At 42.5% G+C, this 13489-nt stretch overlaps 1 protein-coding gene across 1 annotated transcript; it reads right to left on the reverse strand.

Moving 5' to 3' along the window:
• Positions 1 to 464: 464 nt before the first annotated feature.
• LOC140677461 (uncharacterized) lies at positions 465 to 12109 on the reverse strand. Its single transcript, XM_072912040.1, has 6 exons — positions 11976 to 12109; positions 10494 to 10593; positions 3614 to 3749; positions 3182 to 3492; positions 2695 to 2721; positions 465 to 1482 (listed from the first exon to the last, which is right to left on the reverse strand). The coding sequence occupies exons 1-6, from the start codon at positions 12107 to 12109 to the stop codon at positions 1471 to 1473; spliced, it is 720 nt and encodes a 239-aa protein (XP_072768141.1). The 3' UTR covers positions 465 to 1470.
• Positions 12110 to 13489: the final 1380 nt, after the last annotated feature.

Below are 13489 nucleotides of genomic sequence, written 5' to 3' on the forward strand. Positions count from 1 at the left end.
AAGACATCACTGAGACAAAGGAGGTTGAGTTGAGACAACCATTTGAGCAATATTTGAGAAGTGGGATACACTGAGGAGAGCTCATATATGTATGCCACTGATCTCAATTATGTCTCATTTATTTTGAAGGAGAATAAAAGAGAAAGAAATGAGATGTATGAGCAATAAAAGAGATCTTATGTATATCTCTTTCATGTCTTGATTATTTCTCTTAAATGTCTTAACAAAGCCATCATATCTCAAATTTGAGAATAATGAGAACAAATTGAGTGCAATTTAAATATTCGTTATCTGACTTAATTAGAAATAACACTAAAAAAATACTCAAATATTGAGCGGTGTATCACTTTATTTGGCTATACACAAATACAAAATACAAGATATAAAAATAGATTAAATACAACAGTTTAAATGTAGTTAATTAGTACATACATAATGTACATATTGACATTCACAATAATTAAAACAACATAGAAAACAATATACAAAAAATAAAACAAATACAAAAATAAATGAATTTAACCTTAAGTACTCACTTTGTTGTTGTGAAAAAGTCTGGTGTAGTTTTTTTAACTCCTTGTTGAGCAAACCATGTACCATAGTTAAAAAAAACACCTGACTTAATCTCAGTAAGAGGGTGAGTAAATGACTAAATTTCCATTTTGGAAATATTCCAAGCAAAAACTGAAATGCATTTATAAAATTGTAACCGTGGTGTTTGGAACTGGTCTACATATAAAAAATAATCACACATTGAAAACCAAGGATACTTAACATTTTTTACCTCAGGGCCCGACCAACTTTTCCACTACAGAGGGGTCTGGGGCCCACTCAAATACAAACACTGAATTAGTCATCTTACACTAAAGTGAGTACCATTGCGGCGCATATGGACGGACCACAGCTAAGAAACAGATATTTATTGGCGGCCCCCAAGGGGTACTCACAGCCAAACAATGGGCCCCAGCCCTATGATTAAGAAACACTGTTGTAAACAATAGAACAGCCTCCTGCAATAACAATATAACATTTGGTACATAAATGATCATTAAAACATTTTGAAATTGGTTACAAAAGCTACTAATATACCTGATTATGTAAGCAGTAACATACTGCGTCATTTCCGTTTTTTATTTGGAAACAGCTTTGCACTGTGAAGGGATATTAGCCGCTAGCTTGTTAGTGAGGTTGCATCAGTGCCAAATTTGCGAGACACAGCACAGCTCAATATGCATTGTCACAGTATAACGTGGTACTAAAAGCTACATCATAGGGCAATTTTATACAATATATACTGCGCAACCCCAGACCAAAATATTAACATGTTTACAAAGGAAACATCCTACCCCAGAATGAACTTGGCAGGTACAAGGGCCTACTTAAAACCTGCTCTTGCCTGACATTTGTTTACCAAAGCTTGCTTGAGCTTGGCCTCCTCAATATTGTCCCAATCAGCAAGGGTACCGCATCTCAGGACATACGCTGTAAGGCAAGAACATAATAATCAGGCATTCTTAATTTTGCCACATCCGAGTTTCTACAGGTATCAAATCTATGCAATGCAATAATAATAATAATGCAAATCTAATTTACCGGTAATGCTTTTTAATGCCATTTTTTTGGTACCGGTACTTAAAAAAATGTAATGCCCATGTGCGACTGCATATAGTTATTATATATACCGGTAGTCAAAAGCCTACAATTATCTGTATACACACAGTTGCAAGCATTAGACAAGTTAATTAGTTTAAAAGTTTAGATTAACTGTTACGCTCTCGTGTATTAGAATTGGCTTACAAAGCTGTTTAACTGGAGAATGTATTTTTATTTATTTATTTTTCTGGAGTACCATCTAGTGTTTTGACTGTGTGCATGGCCGTAGAATGGCCAATTAAAAGGTTCCGTCCATCAAAAAAATTAAAGGAGAACTGCACTTAAGCCCTCTAAACAAACATCCAATTCTGCATCAGATGATCAATATAATATACCCATAAGCCATTTTTTTAGTTGTGTCTGTTTAAAACATGCTGTAAATATAAATATATTCTCTGAAAATATGTCTTATAATAGCCACAAACTGGAGGATACCATTTTACAATTACAATTTGTTTTAAAATAGTTAAAAGGTTTTATAGAATAATAAATGAACATCATACTAGGATTGCAAATTATGCATGTGTTTGGACATGGATGATCGATTTAAACATTTTAGAAAAATACAGAACGGTATTTGGAAAAATGCCAATAAAATGCATTAAAAAAAAGCTATGTCAATTATATTAATTTGCCAATATTGAAAATATTGTATTTTACACCCTCTCTGTTGTTTAAAATATTTACAGTAAATAGCAAGCTGAAAGAACTCGTATTCATTTATTGTGGGAACGTCAGAGAATAAAAGAGTTGTGGTCTGCTGTGAAAATTGCCTTGTTTGTCCATCCTAAGCCATCACTTGAGGCGCCTGCGTCACGACAGTTGCTAATGTTAGCCAAGTTAGCTCATATGTGTTGAAGTGGAGGTGATTGAAATAAACGAGTCGTGTAAGAAAAAAGCTCAGCTTCCCCATTATCCTGACATGATGTCACAGTTAAGGACTACACGCCTACAGTGACCAAAGAATGGAAAAGTTTAGGCCCCCAGAGCAGTTTCATTGTGCCGTATTGAGGCAGTGCTTTTGTCGCGTTCCCACCTTACATCTTGTATGCAGTTTGGCAGCTTCAGCTAAAAGAATAAACACACACAGAGACAGATGTAGCAATTTCGATGACCGTAACGTTCTTAAGTTAATTTTAATTTACTGTTTGACATATTGACTATCGGCCATGTCCTACAATTGTATTACATTTTTTAAATGCCTCTGGACAACGCTTTTAATGCTTTTTATTGCCATTTAAGGCCTTAATTTACACAAAATCCATTTAATGACTTCATGCCTTGCGGAAACCCTGCACATACAGTACATTAATACACACAACCACACTTCAAGTTGATGGACATAACACGATATTGCTTATCACAATGCTAGTTTTTTGGCCAATCACAAACTGTAATTATGTAACATTCAGTTATGCTTCTCGTGTGCTATAATCTATAAGGGATCAAACTTTCTCGTATTGAACTTCTATTTAATTATTGTTACACAATTTTGGCCTGAAAACACCCTCAGTTTGGGAAAACTTACTTCGGATTTCTTCAACTTTTTTCCGGTCAAGGATGCGCTTTTCTGTTCCTGCAGGCTTGTTTCCAGGGCGACCAAAAGCGACAGCATTTTGACACTCCTCAACTGTAAAAAAAAGTGGTCAAAAAGTGTGTGGAATAAACGCATGCAATTGGGCTTTGAAGCATGACTCATGGCAGCAAGGCGGAACGATGACATGAATACGCCGCTCTCAGGAAAGAGCTCCTGCTGGCCCGATTGTTGAGGAGGGCTGTCGCTGTATTTGTCACTAACGAGGTCGCAGAGAGTTTGGAGTACTCTGACTTGGTCCGGATCTGAAAGGGAAAAAATAGCACAAACAATACCAGAATGAGAAAATAATGTGTTCGAGGCCAAATCCCAAATTTAAGTAAACAAAACAATTACATCATGAATAAATTAGCATGAATTACTTGCCTATTTTCAAGAGGACTTCTTCGATTTGTTGCTTTTCTCGCAGGATTTTTTCGAACTCCTCCCAACATCCATCACATGGCGTCCATGTGGTCGATATGAGATAGTGCCCTCGACAGATGGGCTGCCTGCATCTCTCCTGTCAAAAGAGATGAGAAATACTGAACTACAAAAAAATTACTGAAATTACCCACATTTTAACCTCCAGCGGCCAAAGTGGACCTTAGTCTATGTATAGTGAGGAGAAAAAGTATTTAATAGACTGTAAAATATAAAACAAAACAAAAAATCACATTCTATGGTTTTCAGGTAATTTGCATTTTTTTCCGTGGAATTGATCACCTAGAAACCTCTTTTGGGAGTATATTTGAAGTATCAAATATGGATATCATGCAAAAAGATGCACATTAATTACTTTTTAAAAAATTCACACAATGTGATTTTATGGATTTTTGTTTTGGATTCTATCACTTACAATTGAAGTGTACCTATAATAATAATAATAATAATAATAATAATAATAATAATAATAATAATAATAATAATAATAATAATAATAAAAGTAACAGACCTCAAACTACAAAATCAGCAGTGTATAAATGATTTGTTCTCCTCACTCTATGATGGACGGTACCAATAATGAAAATAAATGTACCATGACCAAGATCTATATAAACATTCTGTACAGTACTCCTAAACAAAAACATTTCACATCAAAGACCAAGGAACTGGACCAATACTGAAGATGAAATCTTCTTGACTGCAAGGAAATAGACAACTCACTTAGTCAACAATACCAACAGATTATGACAGATTTTACAATATTAAGTTATACATAACATTGACTATCACCAAAAACGTACTTTATATATCGCAGGATTATTTATAAAATGTACAATTAAGTATAAACTGTCAAACCAGTACTTATATTTGGATTAAAAATGTTTTTTAAACTATGGCATATGGAGATTTCCGCCTTACCTACTTTCTTTCACACAGGAAGTACAGACCTGTTAGCACCCTTTGACAAAAGAGGAACATTTACAAAAAAGAGGAACATTTCTATCTGCACGTTGTGCTCCCACGCAAGCCCCGAAAATATTTTTTTAAGAATTAATACTACATAGCCCTGGGCCAATAAAACAATAAATATATATCGCAATAGACACATAATGATATAAATATTGAATGCGTTCGATAAAATATTTGAGCAAGCAAGATTCGCTGCATGAGGTCACTCGCGCTTTGGGAACCCAGGAAACAGAAAACAGGAAGTGTCACTGAGCAATGGGAGGGACATGCTATAACAGACAATCAGTTAACAGTATTTACTGAGCATTGGAAGGGACACGCCAACAGCCAATCACGTAACAGTATCAACAACAAGTAAGCTAGCTCGATGATGCTAATTATGCTAACTAGCCAGCTTGTTTTGGTTTCCCTGTCCTGAAATTCAGTGCGGCGTTTAGGCAAGAGCAACAGCAAGTACCAGCGACCGAGCCGAGCGTTCCATAAATTTTGTTTGGATCCTATTTTTTGATATTGTTTACTTAATTCATCAATGGAACTTTTGTTATTGTTGAAAGCTCCTCTCTGAGCTGCCACCTTACCGTGGTAGAGGAGTTTGCGTGTCCCAATGATCCTAGGAGCTATGTTGTCCGGGGGTTTCTATGCCCCCTGGTAGGGTCTCCCAAGGCAAACTGGTCCTAGGTGAGGGATCAGACAAAGAGCAGCTCGAAGACCTCGATGAAGAACATAAACAAAGGACCCAGATTTCCCTCGCCCGGACGCGGGTCACCGGGGCCCCCCTCTGGAGCCAGGCCCGGGGGTGGGGCACGATGGCGAGCGCCTGGTGGCCTGGCCTGTCCCCATGGGGCCCGGCCGGGCACAGCCCGAAGAGGCAACGTGGGTCCCCCCTCCAATGGGCTCACCACCCATAGCAGGGGCCATAGTGGTCGGGTGCAGTGTGAGCTGGGCGGCAGCCGAGGGCAGGGCACTTGGCGGTCCGATCCTCGGCTACATAAGCTGGCTCTTGGGACGTGGAACGTCACTTCGCTGGGGGGGAAGGAGCCTGAGCTAGTGCGTGAGGTGGAGAAGTTCCGGCTAGATATAGTCGGACTCACTTCGACGCACAGCAAGGGCTCTGGAACCACTTCTCTTGAGAGGGGCTGGACTCTCTTCCACTCTGGCGTTGCCGGCAGTGAGAGGCGACGGGCTGGGGTGGCAATTCTTGTTGCCCCTCAGCTCAAAGCCTGCACGTTGGAGTTCAACCCGGTGGACGAGAGGGTAGCTTCCCTCCGCCTTCGGGTGGGGGGACGGGTCCTGACTGTTGTTTGCGTTTACGCGCCAAACGGCAGCTCAGAGTACCCACCCTTTTTGGATTCACTCGAGGGAGTACTGGAGAGTGCTCCCCCGGGTGATTCCCTCGTTCTACTGGGGGACTTCAACGCTCATGTTGGCAGCGACAGTGAAACCTGGAGAGGTGTGATTGGGAAGAATGGCCGCCCGGATCTGAACCCGAGTGGTGTTCTGTTATTGGACTTTTGTGCTCGTCACAGATTGTCGATAATAAACACCATGTTCAAACATAAGGGTGTCCATATGTGCACTTGGCACCAGAACACCCTAGGCCGCAGTTCCATGATCGACTTTGTAGTTGTGTCATCGGATTTGCGGTCTCATGTTTTGGACACTCGGGTGAAGAGAGGGGCGGAGCTTTCTACCGATCACCACCTGGTGGTGAGTTGGCTGCGATGGTGGGGGAGGATGCCGGACAGACCTGGCAGGCCCAAACGCATTGTGAGGGTTTGCTGGGAACGCCTGGCAGAGTCTCCTGTCAGAGAGAGTTTCAATTCCCACCTCCGGAAGAACTTTGAACATGTCACGAGGGAGGTGCTGGACATTGAGTCCGAGTGGACGATGTTCCGTACCTCTGTTGTCGAGGCGGTCGATTGGAGCTGTGGCCGCAAGGTAGTTGGTGCCTGTCGTGGCGGTAATCCTAGAACCCGTTGGTGGACGCCGGCGGTAAGGGATGCCGTCAGGCTGAAGAAGGAGTCCTATCGAGTTCTTTTGGCTCATGGGACTCCCGAGGCAGCAGACAGGTACCGACAGGCCAAGCGGTGTGCGGCTTCAGCGGTCGCGGAGGCAAAAACTCGGACATGGGAGGAGTTCGGGGAGGCCATGGAAAAAGACTTCCGGACGGCTTCGAAGCAATTCTGGACCACCATCCACCGCCTCAGGAAGGGGAAGCAGTGCAGTGTCAACACCGTGTATGGTGGGGATGGTGCTCTGCTGACCTCGACTGCGGATGTTGTGGATCGGTGGAGGGAATACTTCGAAGACCTCCTCAATCCTACCAGCACGTCTTCCTATGAGGAAGCAGGGCCTGGGGAATCTGTGGTGGGCTCTCCTATTTCTGGGGCTGAGGTTGCCGAGGTAGTTAAAAAGCTCCTCGGTGGCAAGGCCCCGGGGGTGGATGAGATCCGCCCGGAGTTCCTTAAGGCTCTGGATGTTGTGGGGATGTCTTGGTTGACAAGACTCTGCAACATCGCGTGGACATTGGGGGCGGTATCTCTGGATTGGCAGACCGGGGTGGTGGTTCCTCTCTTTAAGAAGGGGAACCGGAGGGTGTGTTCCAACTATCGTGGGATCACACTCCTCAGCCTTCCCGGTAAGGTCTATTCAGGTGTACTGGAGAGGAGACTACGCCGGATAGTCGAACCTCGGATTCAGGAGGAACAGTGTGGTTTTCGTCCTGGTCGTGGAACTGTGGACCAGCTCTATACTCTCGGCAGGGTCCTTGAGGGTGCATGGGAGTTTGCCCAACCAGTCTATATGTGCTTTGTGGACTTGGAGAAGGCATTCGACCGTGTACCCCGGGAAGTCCTGTGGGGAGTGCTCAGAGAGTATGGGGTAATGGACTGTCTTATTGTGGCAGTTCGCTCCCTGTATAATCAGTGTCAGAGCTTGGTCCGCATTGCCGGCAGTAAGTTGGACACGTTTCCAGTGAGGGTTGGACTCCGCCAAGGCTGCCCTTTGTCACCGATTCTGTTCATAACCTTTATGGACAGAATTTCTAGGCGCAGTCAGGGCGTTGAGGGGATCTGGTTTGGTGGCTGCAGGATTAGGTCTCTGCTATTTGCAGATGATGTGGTCCTGATGGCTTCCTCCGGCCAAGATCTTCAGCTCTCACTGGATCGGTTCGCAGCCGAGTGTGAAGCGACTGGGATGAGAATCAGCACCTCCAAGTCCGAGTCCATGGTTCTCTCCCGGAAAAGGGTGGAGTGCCATCTCCGGGTTGGGGAGGAGATCTTGCCCCAAGTGGAGGAGTTCAAGTACCTCGGAGTCTTGTTCACGAGTGGGGGAAGAGTGGATCGTGAGATCGACAGGCGGATCGGTGCGGCATCTTCAGTAATGCGGACGCTGTATCGATCCGTTGTGGTGAAGAAGGAGCTGAGCCGGAAGGCAAAGCTCTCAATTTATCGGTCGATCTACGTTCCCATCCTCACCTATGGTCATGAGCTTTGGGTTATGACCGAAAGGACAAGATCACGGGTACAGGCGGCCGAAATGAGTTTCCTCCGCCGGGTGGCGGGGCTCTCCCTTAAAGATAGGGTGAGAAGCTCTGTCATCCGGGGGGAGCTCAAAGTAAAGCCGCTGCTCCTCCACATCGAGAGGAGCCAGATGAGGTGGTTCGGGCATCTGGTCAGGATGCCACCCGAACGCCTCCCTAGGAAGGTGTTTCGGGCACGTCCGACCGGTAGGAGGCCACGGGGAAGACCCAGGACACGCTGGGAAGACTATCTCTCCCGGCTGGCCTGGGAACGCCTCGGGATCCCCCGGGAGGAGCTGGACGAAGTGGCTGGGGAGAGGAAAGTCTGGGCTTCCCTGCTTAAGCTGCTGCCCCCGCGACCCGACCTCGGATAAGCGGAAGAAGATGGATGGATGGATGGATGGAAAGCTCCGGATCGGACAGGTTTTCACGGGACACATTTCTGGTGTTGTGTGTTGCTCTGAGAACCCATGGGTGTTTAGTTAACGCTCGATTGTTGATAAGAAAGCAAAGTTAGCTCTGTTTTTTGACACTCATCCTTCAACCCCCATCCTTACACTACTTTTATTTATATTTTTATATATCTTAATTCATATTTAATTTTTAAAAATGCGGAATTTATATATTACTATATTTTTTTTTCGTCAATAAAACTTGTTTGTAAGATTTCAGTGTGTGTTCAAGTACTTCTTGAGCACATTTATCAATACTGTGATAACAATTGTAACCATGACATGAAATGTTAATTTTTTTACTCCCTAGTTTTGACACATGAGATTGTAGAGTGGATATTTACACTCTATGAACATTTTGACCATGATTAAAAAGTAATAAAATGATGGCAAATAATTGTTTTCAGGGTCCACAGGTTCAGAACTTTTCATCCTGAAATCAAAGTGGATACAGATGTTGGGGTTTTGACAATGAAACACATTAAATATTTATATTTGTCATTCACATACTATTTACTGAAACAATTATTTGATGGCAGATAAAATAATATTTCAGTTAATGCTGTTTTTTTGGTTTGGAAATTCACAAAATTTGATTTTATAAAGCTGAAAAGTTTTGAGGGAAGAGTGGATCGTGAAATCCACAGGCGGATCGGTGTGGCATCTTCAGTAATGCGGACGCTGTATCGATCCGTTGTGGTGAAGAAGGAGCTGAGCCGGAAGGCAAAGCTCTCAATTTACCGGTCGATCTATGTTCCCATCCTCACCTATGGTCATGAGCTTTGGGTTATGACCGAAAGGACAAGATCACGGGTACAAGCGACCGAAATGAGTTTCCTCCGCCGGGTGGCAGGACTCTCCCTTAGAGAAGGGGTGAGAAGCTCTGTCATCCGGGGGGAGCTCAAAGTAAAGCCGCTGCTCCTCCACATCGAGAGGAGCCATATGAGGTGGTTCGGGCATCTGGTCAGGATGCCACCCGATCGCCTCCCTCGGGAGGAGTTTAGGGCACGTCCGACCGGTAGGAGGCCACGGGGAAGACCCAGGACACGTTGGGAAGACTATGTCTCCCGGCTGGCCTGGGAACGCCTCAGGATCCCCGGGAGGAGCTGGACGAAGTGGCTGGGGAGAGGGAAGTCTGGGCTTCCCTGCTTAGGCTGCTGCCCCCGCGACCCGACCTCGGATAAGCGGAAGAAGATGGATGGATGGATGGATGGATGGATGGAAGAAGTTCCACTATGTATTCCAGCAACCTTTGTCTGTATTTACATACACTGTAAGAATTTTCACCGTTTAAATACAGTAACCTACTGGCAGCTAATGGTTCCAGTATATACTGTTTTTCTACAGCACACATACTGTGATTTATCACTACAGTTTATTACTGTAAAAGGTATCACAGTACTGTGCTGTATCAAATATACGCTTCACAGCATAATACTGTCATCTGTTTAGCGGCATTACACTGTTATTTTAGTGTATCTACTGTAATATCCATGAACAGTTAATTACAGTAAAATAATTGTAAGCACTATAGACTGAGCTTTACAGTATGATGCCACTAGAAGTTAATGAGTTGAACTTTTAATTTTTCAAAATCAAAACCCCTGCAATCTGCTGGCATAAAAATGACTGGAGAAATGGCCTTGCAAGTTTATGCTTTTATTAACCAATTATTTTAAAGCGCATCAAATACATTCAATGTACATTTAGTGCATTCTTCTTATTTTCAGTAAAGCATTTTAACATTTAGAACATGTCAACTTAATTTCAAACTGGAGACAAATAACTGAACACGAGTCCAGTGTTTAGTTGTCGACTACATAAAGCCCCACTCAAAGTCTGTGAGATGTTTTATAAGGGTGGCTACGTGAGGATTTACAGTTGCTGCCTTTTTCTGGACCCGCTTCCCAGTCTTCTTGGACACCACCTTTCCCTGGCTAGCCTTTGTTCCCCTCTCAGGGTTAACGCCAATGAATCGCCTAAAAAAGAGAGAAGGCATATTAGATATTCTGTTGTGATTGAAGATTACTTGCAGTCGATACAGAACTCCTCACATTGTTAATTTAGGAATATGCACTGCACAAATATTCATATCAATTTTAGGATATATGTGAGCCTAAACCATAACCACAGCTGTAGATGAGTGAATGCTCTAAAACCCATTAAGACAAATTCAGAGAGGAAGACAATGCTAAAGCCTCCCCAATCCCTCTCTCTATTTATGTGTTTTCTCTCCATCTACGGGACCGTGTATTTACGCTGATGTTTCCTGCTTTCACCCATTTAACATATCGTTACCTGCTCATTACCTATCTTCTCTGCATCCTGGGGTCACACTGGTGCTTCCTGCCTTTACCCATTCAACATATCTTTACCTGCACATTACCTACCTTCTCTGCATAGTGTGGTCACGCTGGTGCTTTCTGCCTTTACCCATTCAACATATCTTTCCCTGCACATTACCTACCTTCTCTGCATAGTGTGGTCATGCTGGTGCTTTCTGCCTTTACCCATTCAACATATCTTTACCTGCACATTACCTACCTTCTCTGTATCCTGGAGTCTGGCTGGTGTTTCCTGCCTTTACCCATTCAACATATCTTTACCTGCACATTACCTACCTTCTTTGTATCCTGGAGTCTAGCTGGTGTTTCCTGCCTTTACCCATTCAACATATCTTTACCTGCACATTACCTACCTTCTCTGTATCCTGGAGTCTAGCTGGTGTGTCCTGCCTTTACCCATTCAACATAACTTTACCTGCACCTTACCTACCTTCCCTGCATCCTGGGGTCACACTGGTGCTTATTTCTTTCACCATACAACATATCTTCACCTGCACATTACCTACCGTGTCTGCATTGCCTCGACCACACCTGCGCTTCCTTCTTTCACCCATTCAACATACCTTCACCCGCACATTGCCTACCTTCTCTGCATGGTGGGGTCACGCTGGTGCTTCCTGCCTTTACCCATTCAACATATCTTCACCCGCACATTACCTACTTGCTCTGCATCCTCGGGTCACGCTGGTGCTTCCTGCAGGTAAAGATATGTTGACAGGGTGATCCCAGTCAACATATCTTTACCTGCAAATTACCTACTTTTTCTGCATCCTGGGGTCAAACAGGTGCTTCCTTCTTTGACCCAGTCAACATATCTTTACCTGCACATTACCTACCTTCTCTGTATCCTAGAGTCAAACTGGTGCTTTGGTCCCTAATAAGAAAGTCCACAAAGGAACAGAAGAGTCATTGATTTAAGGCACAAACTTGGGGAAATGACAAGTCAAATTCCTGAACAGAGGTGAGAAAAGGGGCGAAATATCCTAACAGTATTGAACAGTATCAAGGGGATTTACCTTTGAACAAATTCCAATGTCCGAGCACCTTCCTCTTGGTATTCCAAGTTGAACACATAGTAGGTGGCAAGAAGGGCAGCAAGCCCTGAGATGAAGCTAGGTTGGACGCCTTCGCAGATGACATCACCTTCCATGCTGATCATCCAACGTTTTATTGTGACTTTGTCACCAGCAACTGGTACAGTCAAGAAATGCAGTTTATGTTCCTAAACAGTATCCAATATGGGTAACATTTTAAAAGGTATTTGGAATGGCCACCTCACTCGCTCTCTCTTTACTCTGTTTACATGTAGTCTCCTAAGGTAGTGGTTCTCAAATCGGGGTACACGTACCCCTGGGGGTACTTGAAGGTATACCAAGGGGTACGTTAGATTTTTTTTTAATATTTTTTAATATTAATAATAATACAACTATTCAAAAATCCTTTATAAATATATTTATTGAATAATACTTCGACAAAATATGAATGTAAGTTCATAAACTGAACATCAAATCAAGTAGGCTATTCTATTCATTACCACAAAGCCAGAGTTTCCCCCATGCCATGATGGTTTGACCCTACCTGGCGGTGCCACACAGCACCAACTGTCAATCAACTATCCATGTAGAAAACAATGGAGGCTTGGTTAAAACGTAGCAGTAATGCAGCTGAGACATGTGGAAATGTTCCATAAATATTGATGTTAAAGATTTATTTTTTTGTGAAGAAATATTGAGAATGAAGTTGATGAATCCAGATGGAACTCTATTACAATCCCCAAAGAGGGCACTTTAAGTTGATGATTACTTCTATGTGTAGAAATCTTTATTTATAATTGAATCACTTGTTTATTTTTCAACAAATTTTTAGTTGTTTTATATATTTTTTCCAAATAGTTCAAGAAAGACTAGTACAAATGAGAAATATTTTGCACTGTTATACAATTTAATAAATCAGAAACTGATGACATAGTGCTGTATTTTACTTCTTTATCTCTTTTTTTCAACCAAAAATGTTTTGCTCTGATTAGGGGGTACTTGAATTAAAAAAATGTTCACAGGGGGTACATCACTGAAAAAAGGTTGAGAACCACTGCCTTAGGACAGTGGTTCTCAACCTTTTTTCAGTGCTGTGAACATTTTTTTTAATTCAAGTACCCCCTAATCAGAGCAAAGCATTGTTGGTTGAAAAAAAGAGATAAAGAAGTAAATTACAGCACTATGTCATCAGTTTCTGATTTATTAAATTGTATAACAGTGCAAAATATTGCTCATTTGTAGTGGTCTTTCTTGAACTATTTGGAAAAAAAGATATAAAAACAACTAAAAACTTGTTGAAAAATAGAATACCATGAAATTTTGATATTGTTACATCCCTAATCATGACTTGATGTTACCTACCAGCCTTAACTTGAAGATGAAAGGTTCAAAGAAGATTAATTACACATGCTGAGATAACTCAAATTTCAAGTTTCATTCTTCATATATGTGCTACTGTAATCAGGGTAAAAGAAAGCAATATTTCCATGCTTGTT

Source organism: Nerophis lumbriciformis, linkage group LG32, assembly GCF_033978685.3.
Source record: "Nerophis lumbriciformis linkage group LG32, RoL_Nlum_v2.1, whole genome shotgun sequence".
Classification (NCBI taxonomy): domain Eukaryota; kingdom Metazoa; phylum Chordata; class Actinopteri; order Syngnathiformes; family Syngnathidae; genus Nerophis; species Nerophis lumbriciformis.

What these genes read in the sequence shown, in the direction of transcription:
- LOC140677461 (XM_072912040.1), bottom strand. Translation starts at nt 12,109, where the DNA reads ATGGAAGGTGATGTCATCTGCGAAGGCGTCCAACCTAGCTTCATCTCA. An exon ending in ACATTGGAATTTGTTCAAAG is followed by an intron (nt 10,594 to 11,975) that starts GTAAATCCCCTT and finishes TCTCTTTTTTAG; the next exon opens with GCGATTCATTGGCGTTAACC. An exon ending in TCCAGAAAAAGGCAGCAACT is followed by an intron (nt 3,750 to 10,493) that starts GTAAATCCTCAC and finishes CTCTTTTGACAG; the next exon opens with GAGAGATGCAGGCAGCCCAT.